At 44.8% G+C, this 20,000-nt stretch overlaps 1 protein-coding gene across 5 annotated transcripts in view; it reads right to left on the bottom strand.

The window, feature by feature from the left end:
* The window catches only part of LOC120039987 (muscleblind-like protein 1), a 44,511-nt gene extending 25,141 nt beyond the window's left edge, over nucleotides 1–19,370 (bottom strand). For 2 of the 5 annotated variants that reach the window (XM_038985304.1, XM_038985305.1), the window contains exons 1-2: nucleotides 19,116–19,370; nucleotides 13,972–14,193 (exon numbers count right to left, since the gene is read on the bottom strand). In XM_038985304.1, coding sequence (XP_038841232.1) covers nucleotides 13,972–14,193; nucleotides 19,116–19,190 — 297 coding nt within the window. In that variant the 5' untranslated portion in view covers nucleotides 19,191–19,370. The remainder of the gene's footprint in view (nucleotides 1–13,971; nucleotides 14,194–19,115) is intronic. The other 3 variants (XM_038985307.1, XM_038985306.1, XM_038985303.1) reach the window with 3 other exon arrangements.
* Between the last annotated feature and the right edge of the window lie 630 nt (nucleotides 19,371–20,000).

Here is a 20,000-nt window from a genome sequence, read left to right as displayed (position 1 = left end):
TAATGCAGGTTAGATAGGAATGACTTATTGAGACCTCATTATCATAATGCAGGTAAGATAGGAATTACTTATTGAGACCTCATTATCATAATGCAGGTAAGATAGGAATGACTTATTGAGACCTCATCATCATAATGTAGGTAAGATAGGAATGACTTATTGAGACCTCATTATCATAATGCAGGTAAGATAGGAATGACTTATTGAGACCTCATTATCATAATGCAGGTAAGATAGGAATGACTTATTGAGACCTCATTATCATAATGCAGGTAAGATAGGAATGACTTATTGAGACCTCATTATCATAATGTAGGTAAGATAGGAATGACTTATTGAGACCTCATTATCATAATGCAGGTAAGATAGGAATGACTTATTGAGACCTCATTATCATAATGTAGGTAAGATAGGAATGACTTATTGAGACCTCATTATCATAATGTAGGTAAGATAGGAATGACTTATTGAGACCTCATTATCATAATGTAGGTAAGATAGGAATGACTTATTGAGACCTCATTATCATAATGTAGGTAAGATAGGAATGACTTATTGAGACCTCATTATCATAATGCAGGTAAGATAGGAATGACTTATTGAGACCTCATTATCATAATGCAGGTAAGATAGGGATGACTTATTGAGACCTCATTATCATAATGCAGGTTAGATAGGAATGACTTATTGAGACCTCATTATCATAATGCAGGTAAGATAGGAATTACTTATTGAGACCTCATTATCATAATGCAGGTAAGATAGGAATGACTTATTGAGACCTCATCATCATAATGTAGGTAAGATAGGAATGACTTATTGAGACCTCATTATCATAATGCAGGTAAGATAGGAATGACTTATTGAGACCTCATTATCATAATGCAGGTAAGATAGGAATGACTTATTGAGACCTCATTATCATAATGCAGGTAAGATAGGAATGACTTATTGAGACCTCATTATCATAATGTAGGTAAGATAGGAATGACTTATTGAGACCTCATTATCATAATGCAGGTAAGATAGGAATGACTTATTGAGACCTCATTATCATAATGTAGGTAAGATAGGAATGACTTATTGAGACCTCATTATCATAATGTAGGTAAGATAGGAATGACTTATTGAGACCTCATTATCATAATGTAGGTAAGATAGGAATGACTTATTGAGACCTCATTATCATAATGTAGGTAAGATAGGAATGACTTATTGAGACCTCATTATCATAATGCAGGTAAGATAGGAATGACTTATTGAGACCTCATTATCATAATGCAGGTAAGATAGGGATGACTTATTGAGACCTCATTATCATAATGCAGGTTAGATAGGAATGACTTATTGAGACCTCATTATCATAATGCAGGTAAGATAGGAATTACTTATTGAGACCTCATTATCATAATGCAGGTAAGATAGGAATGACTTATTGAGACCTCATCATCATAATGTAGGTAAGATAGGAATGACTTATTGAGACCTCATTATCATAATGCAGGTAAGATAGGAATGACTTATTGAGACCTCATTATCATAATGCAGGTAAGATAGGAATGACTTATTGAGACCTCATTATCATAATGCAGGTAAGATAGGAATGACTTATTGAGACCTCATTATCATAATGTAGGTAAGATAGGAATGACTTATTGAGACCTCATTATCATAATGCAGGTAAGATAGGAATGACTTATTGAGACCTCATTATCATAATGTAGGTAAGATAGGAATGACTTATTGAGACCTCATTATCATAATGCAGGTAAGATAGGAATGACTTATTGAGACCTCATTATCATAATGTAGGTAAGATAGGAATGACTTATTGAGACCTCATTATCATAATGCAGGTTAGATAGGAATGACTTATTGAGACCTCATTACCATAATGTAGGTTAGATAGGAATGACTTATTGAAACCTCATTATCATAATGCAGGTAAGATAGGAATGACTTATTGAGGCCTCATTATCATAATGCAGGTAAGATAGGAATGACTTATTGAGACCTCATTATCATAATGTAGGTAAGATAGGAATTACTTATTGAGACCTCATTATCATAATGCAGGTAAGATAGGAATGACTTATTGAGACCTCATTATCATAATGTAGGTAAGATAGGAATGACTTATTGAGGCCTTAGATGCTGCAGTGTAAGTAGCTTCTCTCCCAATAGAAGGGAAGAAAGGGGGGAGGAGAGCAAAACACAAAGGTAGGAAGAAATCTGAACATTGTGAGTTTAGTTTTCTTCCATTTCAAGTACAACAAAAAACAAAGCTAGCTCAATATTCTAAAAAAGGAATTACGCCAAGTTTAAGCAAATAACTCACAAACGTTTAGTTCAACAGTGGTCAACAGCAGAATCCCGCAGCTGTTTATTTTTAATGACACACTATGATAGAGACTAAAATGTGTATGCCCCTTTTTCTGAAGGGTATTTTTAGCAAACCCACTTCTTAGCCAATGAGGTTAGAGCATGGTGTGGCTCAATAAAGTACTGTAACACTAATAGTGGGTGGGGATACTGAGGCAACAGCACATTTCCTTATGGAATCTAACTAATCAGGGATTGGCCAGAACTTGTATGCATATCAGTTTATTACACCTGCCCTCCCTCCCTCCCTCCCTCCCTCCCTCCCTCCCTCCCTCCCTCCCTCCCTCCCTCCCTCCCTCCCTCCCTCCCTCCCTCCCTCCTTTCCACTTCCTTTCTCCCTCCCTCCCTCCTTTCCACTTCCTTTCTCCCTCCCTCCCTCCCACTTCCTTTCTCCCTCCCTCCCTTTCTCCCTCCCTTCCTCCTTCCACACTTCCTTTCTCCCTCCCTCCCTCCTTCCCACTTCCTTTCTCCCTTCCTCCTTCCACACTTCCTTTCTCCCTCCCTCCCTCCTTCCCACTTCCTTTCTCCCTCCCTCCCTCCTTCCCACTTCCTTTCTCCCTCCCTCCTTCCCACTTCCTTTCTCTCTCCCTCTCTATTTCCATGAAATCACCCCCCCCCCCCCCCCCGGTCAGTGAATTCAAACCCTCGTCAGTGTATTCAAACCCTCGTCAGTGAAATCACCCCTCGTCAGTGAAATCACCCCTAGTTAGTGAAATCACCCCTAGTTAGTGAAATCCAAATTGCTCCTTCACTCCCCTTCCTCCCCCCTGTGTCATCCTCTCCTCTCCCCCTCCTTTCCTGTAGACCTTAACTGGCCTGCTGGGCATTGATTTTCGATCTGTCTTTCCTGTTATTGACCACTTCCCTCGTTCACAGAGTTGTCCACTCGCCCTGAGACTTCCTCTGCAACGCCTTTGTTAATTAAACACACATGTTCCCAACATCACCTTCCCAATGATCCTGCCCCCTTCTCTCCTGTCCCTTCTCTCCATCTCCCCAGCCTCCCCTACTCCTCTCCCCTCCTCCTCTCCTCTCAGAATTGGTCTCAATTATTTTATTTTCCTATTATCTGGCTACTAGTGTATCCTAGGCATCGCTACATAATGCATGAGATTGTGAGTGAGCAGTGAGCCCTGAGAATCACAGGTGGACATCAGGTTTTCTAATCAGTGATGACTCTGATTGGGGAATTAAAGATCCCCTGGAATAATACACTAGTGTGATATAATATCCAATGGAAAAATACACTAGTGTGATATAATATCCACTGGAATAATACACTAGTGTGATATAATATCCACTGGAATAATACCCAGAGATGCGTCTTTACAGGGACACCTTTGTGTGGACACGTCTTGGCAGCCATCAACCACTGTCCCACTGCCTTGTGGGTTAGTCTGCTACACAAAGGCTAGGAGAGCACACCTTAAAAGAAAAGCAGCGTCCTGGCGGTGCGTGGTAGGCGGACGCTGACAGACTGGGGTTTCGGCAGCTTCCTGCAGCTGTGGAAGGTACTGGTCGTCCTGGGTTTCACCCCTTGCCACTGGAATTTCACCTTCCTACAGTGAAGTAGTGCTGTTGGGGATTGCGCACCCTCTGCGGCACTTTAAATAACTTCCTTTGCGCAGGTATCCACTTCTGACCTAGGTGAAGCCATCAACCGGAAACCGGACTAAAGACCGGCAGCATTGGAGTGTCTGGTGACAGGGAATGCACCAGGTGCCACTTAATCAGACCCCTGCATGCCAGCGGCACAGGACTATTATGGTCGCCAGCAGCTGGGAATTGAGTGGCAGCTGCTCCCTGCAGACCCCTGTGTGACTGAGCAGCCCTATTTAGGAGCCACACTGCTGGGGAGAGGTCTAGAAAAGGTGGCCTAAGAATTGCCCGTTCACTCCATCCTGGATAGTCTACCGCACCTATCGGGAGTTCCACTCAGCGGTCGAAAAATGCTAAAGAAAATAATAAACATCAGAACTCTTTTGAATAATAGCAACAGACCCCATCGGAGAACAGCTTTGATTGCTGCCCTGAGTGAGACCAGGTTCCTGGATGAAGGTTCCCTGAAAGAGGAGGGAGAAGGTTACAACTTCTTCTGGAAAGGTTACCCTCCGGATGAACAACATTAGCACGGTGTGGGACAGGAAAATAAGAACCACTTTCTACCCAGCCTCACTGAAACACCTGTCGGCATAAGTGAAAGACTCATGTCTCTCCGTATCCCCCTAGCCAAGATGCATTATGCTACTATTCTGAAAATGAGGCAGACTGCTTCTACCAGTCACTAGATGAGGCCATTCACTGTTTCCCCAGGAATGACAAGATATTTGTGCTGGGTGACTTCAACGCTAGGGTGGGACAGAACAACAGGATGTGGAGTTGGAGTGCTGGGTAGGCATGGTGTTGGCCAGGTCAATGAGAACGGCATAAGACTGCTATCTCTAAGTGCCGAGCACGACATCATTGTCTCTAACACCTTGTTCCAGCAGAAGAACAAATATAAAACATCATGGATGCATCCATGCTCCAAACACTGGCGCCTGATCGACTACATCATAGTGAGACGTTTTGACACTAATGCTGACACTGTCACGCCCTGACCTTAGTTTTCTATATTTTCTGTATTATTTTGGCCAGGTCAGGGTGTGACGAGGGTGGGTATGTGTGTTTTTGACTTGTCTTGGGTTTTTGTTTATCTACAGTAAGTGGATTTTGTATGTCTAGGTAATGTAGGTTTATGGTGGCCTGAATTGGTTCCCAATCAGAGGCAGCTGTTTATCGTTGTCTCTGATTGGGGATCCTATTTAGGTTGCCATTTTCCATTTAGGTTTTGTGGGTAGTTGTCTATGTGGAGTTGCATGTCAGCACTCGTTCTATTTAGCTTCACGGTCGTTTTTGTTACTTTGTTAGTTTGTTCAGTGTTCTTCCTTTAATTAAAGAAGACGTATTCATATCACGCTGCGCCTTGGTCTCCTCCTTACGACGAACGTGACAGACACGTGCCACGAGGGGTGCAGAATGCTGGACAGATCACCGTTTGATACTGGCTAGACTCCAGTATCATACAGTAAGAAAGAAAGAATGGCCCCGGAGGGGATGGCTGACGTTTTACGTGCTCCTAACCAACTGTGCTATTTTGTAATTTTTTTTGTGTTGTTTGTAACTTATTTTTTAAACTTATTTTGTACATAATGTTTCTGCTACCATCACTTATGACCAAAAATACCTTCTGGACATCAGAACACCGATAACTCACCTCGAACTGGACAAACATTTTTTCATTCACGAGTCCGATGTGAAGGATATACCAAACCCCCATAATTTGCGTGAAGAAAAGACGGAGAAAAAGGGGACAGAGGTCGGGCTGCCTTCTGAGAAATCGTAGGCGAGTGAGTAAACCCCCTCTACCATCAGTCCTATTAGCCAGTCATTGGATAACAAAACGGATTAGCTCCGATCAAGGATATCCTACCAACGGGACATTAAAAACTGGAGTAGGCTATGTTTCACCGAATCGTGGCTGAGCAACGACATGAATAACATACAGCTGGCTGGGTTTTCGGTCCATCGGCAAGATAGAACGGCTGCCTGTAAGACAAGGGGTGGCAGTCTGTGTCTATCTGTAAATAACAGCTGGTGTGCGAAATCTAATATTAAGGAAGTCTCAAGATGTTGCTCGCCTGAGGTAGAGTATCTCATGAGAAGCTGTAGACTACACTATTTACCAAGAGAGTTTTATCTATATTTTTCGTAGTGGTCTATTTAGCACCACAAGCCGAGGCTGGCACTAAGACGGCACTCAACGAGCTGTATAGGGCCATAAGCAAACAGGAAAATGATCATCCAGAGGCGACGCTCCTAGTGGCCGGGGACTTTAATGCAGGGAAACTTAAATCTGTTTTACCTAATTTCTACCAGCATGTCAAAAATGCAACAAAAAAAACCTCTATAAGGAAGTGGTCAGAGGACACAGATGCTAAGCTACAGGACTGTTTTGCTAGCACAGACTGGAATATGTCCCGCGATTCTTCTGATGGCATTGAGGAGTACGCTACATCAGTCACTGGCTTCATCAACAAGCGCATCGATGATGTTGTCCCCACAGTGACCGTATGTACATACCACAACGAGAAACCATGGATTACAGGCAAAATCTGCAATGAGCTAAAGGGTAGACCTGCCGCTTTCAAGGAGCGGGACTCTAACCCGGATGCTTATAAGAAATCTCGCTATGCCCTCCAACGAAACATCAAAGAGGGAAAGTGTCAATACAGGGCTAAGATTGAATCGTACTACACCGACTCCGGCGCTTGTCGGATGTGGCAGGGCTTGCAAACTATTACATATTACAAAGGGACTTAAAAGCCTGTAGCTGCTCAGTGGCACAAGCCTACCAGACGAGCTGAATAACTTCTATGCTCACTTCGAAGCAAGCAACACTGAAGCATGCATGAGAGCATCAGCTGTTCCAGACGACTGTGTGATCACGCTCTTCGTAGCTGATGTGAGTAAGACCTTTAACTTCTTAGTGATCCCTTCGCACGCCAATCCCGTTAACGGGATTAATTTGACATAAACACCCAGTGAAATAGCAGCGCGCCAAATTCAAAAACAGAAATACTCATAATAATAATTCATAAATCATACAAGTGTTATACATCGGTTTAAACATGAACGTCTTGTTAATCCAGCCACAGTGTCAGATTTCAAAAAGGCTTTATGGCGAAAGCAAACCATGCGATTATCTGAGGACAGCGCCCAGCATACCAACACATGAAAATCACATTTCAACCCGCCAGGCGCAACACAAAAGTCAGAAATAACGATATAATTCATGCCTTACCTTTGAAGATCTTCTTCTGTTGGCACTCCAATATGTCCATTAAACATCACAAATGGACCTTTTGTTTAATAAATTCTGTCGTTATATCCCCAAAATGTCCATTTATTTTGCGCGTTTGATTCAGAAAATACACCGGTTCCAACACATGACTACAAAATATCAAATAAGTTCCCGTTATTATACATGCATAGTCACACATACCTCTACTTACATGTAAAGTTGAAGTCGGAAGTTTACATACACTTAGGTTGGAGTCATTAAAACTCGTTTTTCAACCACTCCACACATTTCTTGTTAACAACTATAGTTTTGGCAAGTCGGTTAGGACATCTACTTTGTGCATGACACAAGTATTTTTCCAACAATTGTTTACAGACATATTATTTCACTTATAATTCACTGTTTCACAATTCCAATGGGTCAGAAGTTTACACACACTAAGTTGACTGTGCCTTCAAAACAGCTTGGACAATTCCAGAAAAGGATGTCATGGATATAGAAGCTTCTGATAGGCTAATTGGCATTATTTGAGTCAATTGTAGGTGTACCTGTGGATGTATTTCAAGGCCTACCTTCAAACTCAGTGCCTCTTTGCTTGACATCATGGGAAAATCAAAAGAAATCAGCCAAGACCTCAGAAAAAACATTGTAGACCTCCACAAGTCTGGTTCATCCTTGGGAGCAATTTCCAAACGCCTGAAGGTACCACATTCATCTGTACAAACAATAGTACACAAGTATAAACACCATGGGACCAGTCAGGAAGTTAAAGCTTGTTCACAAATGGGTCTTCCAAATGGACAATGACCCCAAGCATACTTCCAAATATGTGGCAAAATGGCTTAAGGACAACAAAGTCAAGGTATTGGAGTGGCCATCACAAAGCCCTGACCTCAATCCCATAGAAGATTTGTGGGCAGAACTGAAAAAGCGTGTGCAAGCAAGGAGGCCTACAAACCTGACTCAGTTACACCAGCTCTGTCAGGAGGAATGGGCCAAAATTCCCCCAACTTATTGTGGGAAGATTGTGGAAGGCTACCCGAAACGTTTGACCCAAGTTAAACAATTTAAAGGCAATGCTACCAAATACTAATTGAGGGTATGTAAACTTCTGACCCACTGAGAATGTGATGAAATAAATAAAAGCTGAAATAAATAATTCTCTCTAATATTATTCTCACATTTAATATTCTTAAAATAAAGTGGTGATCCTAACTGACCTAAGACAGGGAATTTTTACTCTAATTAAAAAACTGAGTTTGAATGTATTTGGCTAAGATGTATGTAATCTTCCGACTTCAACTGTACATATTACCTCAATTACCTCAACTAACCAGTGCCCCCGCACTTTGACTTTTTACCGGAACCCCCTGTATATAGCCTCACTACTGTTATTTTATTTTTGCTTCTTTTTTTCTTAAAACTGCATTGTTGGTTAAGGGCTTGTAATTAAGCATTTCACTGTAAGGTCTACACACAAAGTATTCAGCTCATTTTTTATTTATTTGATGCCTGCAGCGCATCCTGGGAATCACCTGGCGCAACCGTGTGCCCAATACAGAAATACTTGCTAAGACCAAATGCAGGAGTATAAGAGGCCATGGTCACCCAGCACCAACTGCAGGAGTATAGAGGCCATGTTCACCCAGCACCAACTGTAAGAGTATAGAGGCCATGGTCACCCAGCACCAACTGTAAGAGTATGGAGGCCATGGTCACCCAGCACCAACTGTAAGAGTATAGAGGCCATGGTCACCCAGCACCAACTGTAAGAGTATGGAGGCCATGGTCACCCAGCACCAACTGTAAGAGTATGGAGGCCATGGTCACCCAGCACCAACTGTAAGAGTATGGAGGCCATGGTCACCCAGCACCAACTGTAAGAGTATGGAGGCCATGGTCACCCAGCACCAACTGTAAGAGTATAGAGGCCATGGTCACCCAACCTCAACTGTAAGAGTATGGAGGCCATGGTCACCCAGCACCAACTGTAAGAGTGTGGAGGCCATGGTCACCCAGCACCAACTGTAAGAGTGTGGAGGCCATGGTCACCCAACACCAACTGTAAGAGTATGGAGGCCATGGTCACCCAGCACCAACTGTAAGAGTATAGAGGCCATGGTCACCCAGCACCAACTGTAAGAGTATGGAGGCCATGGTCACCCAGCACCAACTGTAAGACTATGGAGGCCATGGTCACCCAGCACCAACTGTAAGAGTATGGAGGACATGGTCACCCAACACCAACTGTAAGAGTATAGAGGCCATGGTCACCCAGCACCAACTGTAAGAGTATGGAGGCCATGGTCACCCAGCACCAACTGTAAGAGTATGGAGGCCATGGTCACCCAACACCAACTGTAAGAGTATGGAGGCCATGGTCACCCAGCACCAACTGTAAGAGTATAGAGGCCATGGTCACCCAGCACCAACTGTAAGAGTATAGAGGCCATGGTCACCCAGCACCAACTGTAAGAGTATGGAGGCCATGGTCACCCAGCACCAACTGTAAGAGTATAGAGGCCTTGGTCACCCAGCACCAACTGTAAGAGTATAGAGACCATGGTCACCCAGCACCAACTGTAAGAGTATAGAGGCCATGGTCACCCAGCACCAACTGTAAGAGTATGGAGGCCATGGTCAACCAGCACTAACTGTAAGAGTATGGAGGCCATGGTCACCAAGCACCAACTGTGAGAGTATAGAGGCCATGGTCACCCAGCACCAACTGTAAGAGTATGGAGGCCATGGTCACCCAACACCAACTGTAAGAGTATGGATGCCATGGTCACCCAGCACCAACTGTAAGAGTATAGAGGCCATGGTCACCCAGCACCAACTGTAAGAGTATGGAGGCCATGGTCACCCAGCACCAACTGTAAGAGTATGGAGGCCATGGTCACCCAGCACCAACTGTAAGAGTATGGAGGCCATGGTCACCCAACACCAACTGTAAGAGTATGGAGGACATGGTCACCCAGCACCAACTGTAAGAGTATAGAGGCCATGGTCACCCAGCACCAACTGTAACAGTATAGAGGCCATGGTCACCCAGCACCAACTGTAAGAGTATAGAGGCCATGGTCACCCAGCACCAACTGTAAGAGTATGGAGGCCATGGTCACCCAGCACCAACTGTAAGAGTATGGAGGCCATGGTCACCCAGCACCAACTGTAAGAGTATAGAGGCCATGGTCACCCAACACCAACTGTAAGAGTATGGAGGCCATGGTCCCCCAGCACCAACTGTAAGAGTATGGAGGCCATGGTCACCCAACACCAACTGTAAGAGTGTGGAGGTCATGGTCACCCAGCACCAACTGTAAGAGTATAGAGGCCATGGTCACCCAGCACCAACTGTAAGAGTATAGAGGCCATGGTCACCCAGCACCAACTGTAAGAGTATGGAGGCCATGGTCACCCAGCACCAACTGTAAGAGTATGGAGGCCATGGTCACCCAGCACCAACTGTAAGAGTATAGAGTCCATGGTCACCCAGCACCAACATTAAGAGTATAGAGGCCATGGTCACCCAGCACCAACTGTAAGAGTATAGAGGCCATGGTCACCCAGCACCAACTGTAAGAGTATAGAGGCCATGGTCACCCAGCACCAACTGTAAGAGTATAGAGGCCATGGTCACCCAGCACCAACTGTAAGAGTATAGAGTCCATGGTCACCCAGCACCAACTGTAAGAGTATAGAGGCCATGGTCACCCAACACCAACTGTAAGAGTTTGGAGGCCATGGTCACCCAGCACCAACTGGAAGAGTGTGGAGGCCATGGTCACCCATCACCAACTGTAAGAGTATGGAGGCCATGGTCACCCAGCACCAACTGTAAGAGTATAGAGGCCATGGTCACCCAGCACCAACTGTAAGAGTATAGAGGCCATGGTCACCCAGCACCAACTGTAAGAGTATGGAGGCCATGGTCACCCAGCACCAACTGTAAGAGTATGGAGGCCATGGTCACCCAGCACCAACTGTAAGAGTATGGAGGCCATGGTCACCCAACACCAACTGTAAGAGTATGGAGGACATGGTCACCCAGCACCAACTGTAAGAGTATAGAGGCCATGGTCACCCAGCACCAACTGTAACAGTATAGAGGCCATGGTCACCCAACACCAACTGTAAGAGTATAGAGGCCATGGTCACCCAGCACCAACTGTAAGAGTATGGAGGCCATGGTCACCCAGCACCAACTGTAAGAGTATAGAGGCCATGGTCACCCAACACCAACTGTATGAGTATGGAGGCCATGGTCCCCCAGCACCAACTGTAAGAGTATGGAGGCCATGGTCACCCAGCACCAACTGTAAGAGTATGGAGGCTATGGTCACCCAGCACCAACTGTAAGAGTATAGAGGCCATGGTCACCCAGCACCAACTGTAAGAGTATGGAGGCCATGGTCACCCAGCACCAACTGTAAGAGTATGGAGGCCATGGTCACCCAGCACCAACTGTAAGAGTATAGAGTCCATGGTCACCCAGCACCAACATTAAGAGTATAGAGGCCATGGTCACCCAGCACCAACTGTAAGAATATAGAGGCCATGGTCACCCAGCACCAACTGTAAGAGTATAGAGGCCATGGTCACCCAGCACCAACTGTAAGAGTATAGAGGCCATGGTCACCCAGCACCAACTGTAAGAGTATAGAGTCCATGGTCACCCAGCACCAACTGTAAGAGTATAGAGGCCATGGTCACCCAACACCAACTGTAAGAGTTTGGAGGCCATGGTCACCCAGCACCAACTGGAAGAGTGTGGAGGCCATGGTCACCCATCACCAACTGTAAGAGTATGGAGAACATGGTCACCCAGCACCAACTGTAAGAGTATAGAGGCCATGGTCACCCAGCACCAACTGGAAGAGTATAGAGGCCATGGTCACCCAGCACCAACTGTAAGAGTATGGAGGCCATGGTCACCCAGCACCAACTGTAAGAGTATGGAGGCCATGGTCACCCAGCACCAACTGTAAGAGTATGGAGGCCATGGTCACCCAACCTCAACTGTAAGAGTATGGAGGCCATGGTCACCCAGCACCAACTGTAAGAGTATGGAGGCCATGGTCACCCAGCACCAACTGTAAGAGTATAGAGGCCATGGTCACCCAGCACCAACTGTAAGAGTATGGAGGCCATGGTCACCCAGCACCAACTGTAAGAGTATAGAGGCCATGGTCACCCAGCACCAACTGTAAGTGTATGGAGGCCATGGTCACCCAGCACCAACTGTAAGAGTATGGAGGACATGGTCACCCAGCACCAACTGTAAGAGTATAGAGGCCATGGTCACCCAGCACCAACTGCAAGAGTATTGGATCCAGTGTGTCTCTCTCTCTCTCTCTCTCTGTGTGTGTGTGTGTGTGTGTGTGTGTGTGTGTGTGTGTGTGTGTGTGTGTGTGTGTGTGTGTGTGTGTGTGTGTGTGTGTGTGTGTGTGTGTGTGTGTGTGTGTGTGTGTGTGTGTGTGATAATGACAGGGCTAATGATGTGTGGGAAGCGATAGTTATGCTAATTTGCATCCCTCTGAGTCTAATGAGTATATTACGGTAACAGAGGGTTAGTTACTGTAACAGACTGATACACCATGAATAGATTACGGTAACAGAGGGTTAGTTACTGTAACAGACTGACACATCATGAATATATTACAGTACCAGAGGGTTAGTTACTGTAACAGACTGATAAATCAATACTATATTACGGTAACAGAGGGTTAGTTACTGTAACAGACTGATAAATCAATACTATATTATGGTAACAGAGGGTTAGTTACTGTAACAGACTGATAAATCAATACTATATTACGGTAACAGAGGGTTAGTTACTGTAACAGACTGATAAATCAATACTATATTACGGTAACAGAGGGTTAGTTACTGTAACAGACTGATAAATCAATACTATATTACAGTACCAGAGGGTTAGTTACTGTAACAGACTGATAAATCAATACTATATTACGGTAACAGGTTAGTTACTGTAACAGACTGATAAATCAATACTATATTACAGTACCAGAGGGTTAGTTACTGTAACAGACTGATAAATCAATACTATATTATGGTAACAGAGGGTTAGTTACTGTAACAGACTGATAAATCAATACTATATTACAGTACCAGAGGGTTAGTTACTGTAACAGACTGATAAATCAATACTATATTACAGTACCAGAGGGTTAGTTACTGTAACAGACTGACACATCATGAATATATTTCGGTAACAGAGGGTTAGTTACTGTAACAGACTGACACATCATGAATATATTTCGGTACCAGAGGGTTAGTTACTGTAACAGACTGATAAATCAATACTATATTACGGTAACAGAGGGTTAGTTACTGTAACAGACTGATACATCAATACTATATTACAGTACCAGAGGGTTAGTTACTGTAACAGACTAATAAATCAATACTATATTACGGTAACAGAGGGTTAGTTACTGTAACAGACTGCTGCGTATTAGATACATAATGTAACTGTTTAAGCATCACTTTTCAACTCTGCCCTTTAGTAATGTAAGAGACACAAGACAAGAATAGAACATCTACTTTGGTGAAAGATATTCAGTCCTCATTGACTGCTAGTTGCCAGCCTTGCACTCAATAACAGTGATTATAGATCTGGGAAACCATGCGAGTTGTGTTTCTGATAAATCAAGTGCTAGGCTGCAGAGAAGAACGGCAGGTTGAGTCAGTGTTTATGTGTATTTATCGCAACAACTCACCTCCAGTCTGTCTGTCCTCATGAGTTTCTGTGCAGCGGCGGCAGCGGCGGCAGAGGGCATGGAGACGTTGGGGTTACTGGTCACCAAGACCGGGGCGCTGGACATGATCTCAGTGGGCATCAGGCCGGGCGACACCGGGCCCAGGTAGGGGTTAAACGCAGCGGCAGCAGCAGCACTGGCATTAGAGGCAAGGCTGGGCGTCACAGAGAACATGGGGACCGGCTGTCGAGAGAGAAGAGAAACACAGTATCGGTGTTCAAATATGTCGGAGATATTCAACCAGTCTTAGAGGACAAAGGTAACACTTTATTTGGGTAGTCCATCTGTAGATGCTCAGTAACATTTCAACAAACTATCTACTAACCCTAGCCCTAACCTAACCTTAACCATATCCTAACCCTAACCTTAACCCTCACCCTAACCCTTATTATAAACCTTGTTCTTAACTTTACCCTAACCCTAATCGTAACCTTAGCAATTAGTTGCTTATCAACAGTGTAAGAATATTTTGAAGATAAATACACAACGCAGACGACTAAAGGTCAAGAGGGAATTAACGATGAATGGAAATAGGGTTTTTTCTGTGATAGGGAATTAATTATCAATGGGTCAGAGACATAGGAGGCATTGTCTAGGCATTGAGCCTGAAACAGGATACTTGTTATTTGGCCATTGGTCAAGTTTTATTGCAAGGAATTATAATTGGTCAACAACAGGCTAGGGTTGGGTTATAAAACTACATCATGTTCCTTTGTTTTGTGGAGAGAATCACTGAGGACAGGGGAGAATGAACATCTACCTCTCAGCATAACAGTGATTATGATTTGTCCTCTTTGAATAAACCATTTTTTCCCCCCCTGATTTGTCCTGGGGTCTGTGTTATTGAAGAGTAACATCAACCGCTAACGACAGATAGTCAGTTCCTTATCAACAGTTTGTTGATGGTATGACCATCTGTAGAGCATCTATATGGGGCTATTTGGACTATCCTAGGTGAGGAGTGAAGAGGAGTAAAATACAGACAGAGAAAGAACAAGACTTAGAGAAAGGGAGACAGAAAGAGAGAAAGATAAAACAAGAGAACAGGGAAAGGGAGACAGAGAGAGAGAGAGAGACAGAACAAGAGAACAGGGAAAGGGAGACAGAGAGAGAGAGATAGACAGAACAAGAGAACAGGGAAAGGGAGACAGAGAGAGAGAGATAGACAGAACAAGAGAACAGGGAAAGGGAGACAGAGAGAGAGATAGACAGAACAAGAGAACAGGGAAAGGGAGACAGAGAGAGAGAGATAGACAGAACAAGAGAACAGGGAAAGGGAGACAGAGAGAGAGAGATAGACAGAACAAGAGAACAGGGAAAGGGAGACAGAGAGAGAGATAGACAGAACAAGAGAACAGGGGAAGGGAGACAGAGAGAGAGAGATAGACAGAACAAGAGAACAGGGAAAGGGAGACAGAGAGAGAGAGAGAGACAGAACAAGAGAACAGGGAAAGGGAGACAGAGAGAGAGAGAGATAGACAGAACAAGAGAACAGGGAAAGGGAGACAGAGAGAGAGAGATAGACAGAACAAGAGAACAGGGAAAGGGAGACAGAGAGAGAGATAGACAGAACAAGAGAACAGGGAAAGGGAGACAGAGAGAGAGAGATAGACAGAACAAGAGAACAGGGAAAGGGAGACAGAGAGAGAGAGAGAGACAGAACAAGAGAACAGGGAAAGGGAGACAGAGAGAGAGATAGACAGAACAAGAGAACAGGGAAAGGGAGACAGAGAGAGAGATAGACAGAACAAGAGAACAGGGAAAGGGAGACAGAGAGAGAGATAGACAGAACAAGAGAGCAGGGAAAGGGAGACAGAGAGAGAGAGAGATAGACAGAACAAGAGAACAGGGAAAGGGAGACAGAGAGAGAGATAGACAGAACAAGAGAACAGGGAAAGGGAGACAGAGAGAGAGAGATAGACAGAACAAGAGAACAGGGAAAGGGAGACAGAGAGAGAGATAGACAGAACAAGAGAACAGGGAAAGGGAGACAGAGAGAGATAGATAGACAGAACAAGAGAACAGGGAAAGGGAGACAGAGAGAGAGATAGACAGAACAAGAGAACAGGGAAAGGGAGACAGAGAGAGAGAGATAGACAGAACAAGAGAACAGGGAAAGGGAGACAGAGAGAGAGAGATAGACAGAACAAGAGAACAGGGAAAGGGAGACAGAGAGAGAGAGATAGACAGAACAAGAGAACAGGGAAAGGGAGACAGAGAGAGAGAGATAGACAGAACAAGAGAACAGGGAAAGGGAGACAGAGAGAGAGAGATAGACAGAACAAGAGAACAGGGAAAGGGAGACAGAGAGAGAGAGATAGACAGAACAAGAGAACAGGGAAAGGGAGACAGAGAGAGAGAGATAGACAGAACAAGAGAACAGGGAAAGGGAGACAGAGAGTTAGCCTGGGAGCCAGTCTGTTGTAGTCTATCTGCAGTAAGAGCAAGTTAGCCTGGGTGTTTTGTGTTGTCCTGTTGTCCTGTCGCTCCTGTCTTCTGTTCCCTGCTGTCCTCCCTCTTAAAGGTTGCTGAGGTCTGGGCAGGAGGTCTGCTGAGGTCTGGGCAGGAGGTCTGCTGAGGTCTGGGCAGGAAGTCTGCTGAGGTCTGGGCAGGAGGTCTGCTGAGGTCTGGGCAGGAGGTCTGCTGAGGTCTGGGCAGGAAGTCTGCTGAGGTCTGGGCAGGAGGTCTGCTGAGGTCTGGGCAGGAGGTCTGCTGAGGTCTGGGCAGGACGACGTTGGCTGGGGCAGTATTTTATTTTGTTTATGTATATTTTGTTGAATATTTAATGTGTATTTTTTTGGTTGGTTGGTGTGGTGTGCCCGGCGTCCTTGGTGGTTTTATGGGCGGGGGGGGGGGGGGGGGGGGGGGGGGTGACGACCCTCCCACTCAGTCTGCCCAATTTTGTCTCCTCGCTCTTGTTTTCCGAAATGGGACACACCTGGGCTCGGGATAAATACACCTTTCCTCCATACATCGAGGAGACTCTCTCCACTCAGACACACTGTTGTTTTTGGCTGTGGCATTTTGGGGCTTCTTTGTGTTCATTTCTTTAGGCACTTCTCAACACCCCTCACTATCACCACGCACACAACCAATCCCTTACACTACTGACTTTAATAAATATGTTTGATATTTCTTTATCTCCGTAGTTGTCTCCGTCTTTGTTAAGGACTATGAGGCGGTCCGTGACAGTGTCACGATCCAGAATAACGTCAGATGACACAACAAACTGCCATGACAGAGATGTCACACGAGCCTTCGTCAGCTGTATCATAACAAACAGGATATCAAAGACATGGCCAAATGAATAACGTCATAAAGACCTGCATCAGTTCTGTGAATGAGGGAACTTGAAGGGGAGAGAGAGAAAGAGGGGAGAGAGAGAGAAACTTTTTTTTGAAACTTCTGTGAGTGTAGTGTTTACTGTTAATTTTTATTGTTTATTTCACTTTTGTATATTATCTACCTCACTTGCTTTGGCAATGTTAACACATGTTTCCCATGCCAATAAAGCCCCTTGAATTGAATTGAATTGAGAGAGAGAGAGAAAGAGGTGGGGAGAGAGAAGGAATGACAGCGCGCGAGAGAGAGAGAGAGAGAGAGAGAGAGAGAGAGAGAGAGAGAGAGAGAGAGAGAGAGAGAGAGAGAGAGAGAGAGAGAGAGAGGTGAGGAGAGAGAGAGAGAGAAGGAGAGAGAGAGAGACAGAGAGAGAGAAGGAGAGAGAGAGGTGGGGAGAGAGAAGGAATGACAGCGAGAGAGAGAGAAGGAAGGAGAGAGAGGGAGAGAGAGAGAGAGAAGGAAAGAAGGAAGGAAGGACAGATAGAGACTGAGACTGTACTGTAGCCTGGTGTCTCCTAACCCATAGCGACGTGGGCCATCCGTTAGTGTTCTCTCTCTAATATAAAGCCTCATCAGCATCATCACTCTGGCCCAGGCTATAATAGGCTTTAATTAAATCACCCTCAGCTGAGCACCATGCATGAAATGAAAACACACGCCCACACTGAGAGGAGACAGAGGGAAGGAGGGAGAGATGGGGAGAAGTAGGAGGAGGAGAGGGTGTGACAGTGAGAAGTGGAGAGAGTTTAGGAGAGAGAGAGAGAGAGAGAGAGAGAGAGAGAGAGAGAGAGAGAGAGAGAGAGAGAGAGAGAGAGAGAGAGAGAGAACAGTGAGCACCTTGCCTTAACTCCTGTTTCCTGTCTTTTCCCTGTCTGTCTTTCACCATCTACTGCTGTCCTACTCTGTCAACCTCTCTCTCCTTGCTCTCTTTGTTCTTCTTCTCTCTGTCCTACTCTGTCAACCTCTCTCTCCTTGCTCTCTTTGTTCTTCTTCTCTCTGTCCTACTCTGTCAACCTCTCTCTCCTTGCTCTCTTTGTTCTTCTTCTCTCTGTCCTACTCTGTCAACCTCTCTCTCCTTGCTCTCTTTGTTCTTCTTCTCTCTGTCCTACTCTGTCAACCTCTCTCTCCTTGCTCTCTTTGTTCTTCTTCTCTCTGTCCTACTCTGTCAACCTCTCTCCTTGCTCTCTTTGTTCTTCTTCTCTCTGTCCTACTCTGTCAACCTCTCTCTCCTTGCTCTCTTTGTTCTTCTTCTCTCTGTCCTACTCTGTCAACCTCTCTCTCCTTGCTCTCTTTGTTCTTCTTCTCTCTGTCCTACTCTGTCAACCTCTCTCTCTTTGCTCTCTTTGTTCTTCTTCTCTCTGTCCTACTCTGTCAACCTCTCTCTCCTTGCTCTCTTTGTTCTTCTTCTCTCTGTTCTACTCTGTCAACCTCTCAATCACAGGAAGTTGTAGGTGCGGCTGTCACTGTGAAAGCTGTTGCTTCTCTCATCCTCTAAGTCCTTTCATGGCTTCCTCTCTTCTCCTCAATGGGGCCTGTCCTGATGAAGCGATGACTGTGTGTGTGTGTGTGTTTGTGTGTGTGTCTGTGTTTGTCTGTGTGTGTGTGTGTGTTTGTCTGTGTATGTGTGTTTGTGTGTGTGTGTGTGTGTGTGTGTGTGTGTGTGTGTGTGTGTGTGTGTGTGTGTGTGTGTGTGTGTGTGTGTGTGTGTGTGTGTGTGTGTGTGTGTGTGTGTGTGTGTGTGCGTGCGTGCGTCCATCTTCTCTTACCATACATGTAGTCTGTAGCTGTGTGCCGGGCATCATGGCGTTGGCAAGCTGCATCTGCTGTGCCAGCATGGCCATGTTCTTCTGTTGGATCAGGTTGTTCCTGCCGTTGATCTCCAGCTGGGTCTTCAGGTGGGGAGGAGGGTGTAGGTACTTACAGTTCTCCCTGGAACAGCGACCCTGAGAGAGTGAGAGGATGAGGGACAGGTAGAGAGAGAGAGAGAGAGAGAGAGAGAGAGAGAGAGAGAGAGAGAGAGAGAGAGAGAGAGAGAGAGAGAGAGAGAGAGAGAGAGAGAGACAGAGGGGACATGGAAAAGACAAATGTTAGAACATGACATTGTAGTGACAGAGAGAGAGAGAGACAACAGAGATGGGGCGGATGGAGAGCTACTGTGGACAGGAAAATTGTGATGAATCTCTATAGATTGACTCAGTGTGATGAATCTCTATAGATTGACTCAGTGTGATGAATCTCTATAGATTGACTCAGTGTGATGTATCTCTATAGATTGACTCAGTGTGATGAATCTCTATAGATTGACTCAAGTGTGAGATCTCTATAGATTGACTCAGTGTGATGTATCTCTATAGATTGACTCAGTGTGATGAATCTCTATAGATTGACTCAGTGTGATGTATCTCTATAGATTGACTCAGTGTGATGAATCTCTATAGATTGACTCAGTGTGATGAATCTCTATAGATTGACTCAGTGTGATGAATCTCTATAGATTGACTCAGTGTGATGAATCTCTATAGATTGACTCAGTGTGATGAATCTCTATAGATTGACTCAGTGTGATGAATCTCTATAGATTGACTCAGTGTGATGAATCTCTATAGATTGACTCAGTGTGATGAATCTCTATAGATTGACTCAGTGTGATG

Source organism: Salvelinus namaycush, unplaced genomic scaffold (genome assembly GCF_016432855.1).
Source record: "Salvelinus namaycush isolate Seneca unplaced genomic scaffold, SaNama_1.0 Scaffold316, whole genome shotgun sequence".
Classification (NCBI taxonomy): domain Eukaryota; kingdom Metazoa; phylum Chordata; class Actinopteri; order Salmoniformes; family Salmonidae; genus Salvelinus; species Salvelinus namaycush.
This window is presented reverse-complemented; position numbering and strand designations above follow the sequence as displayed.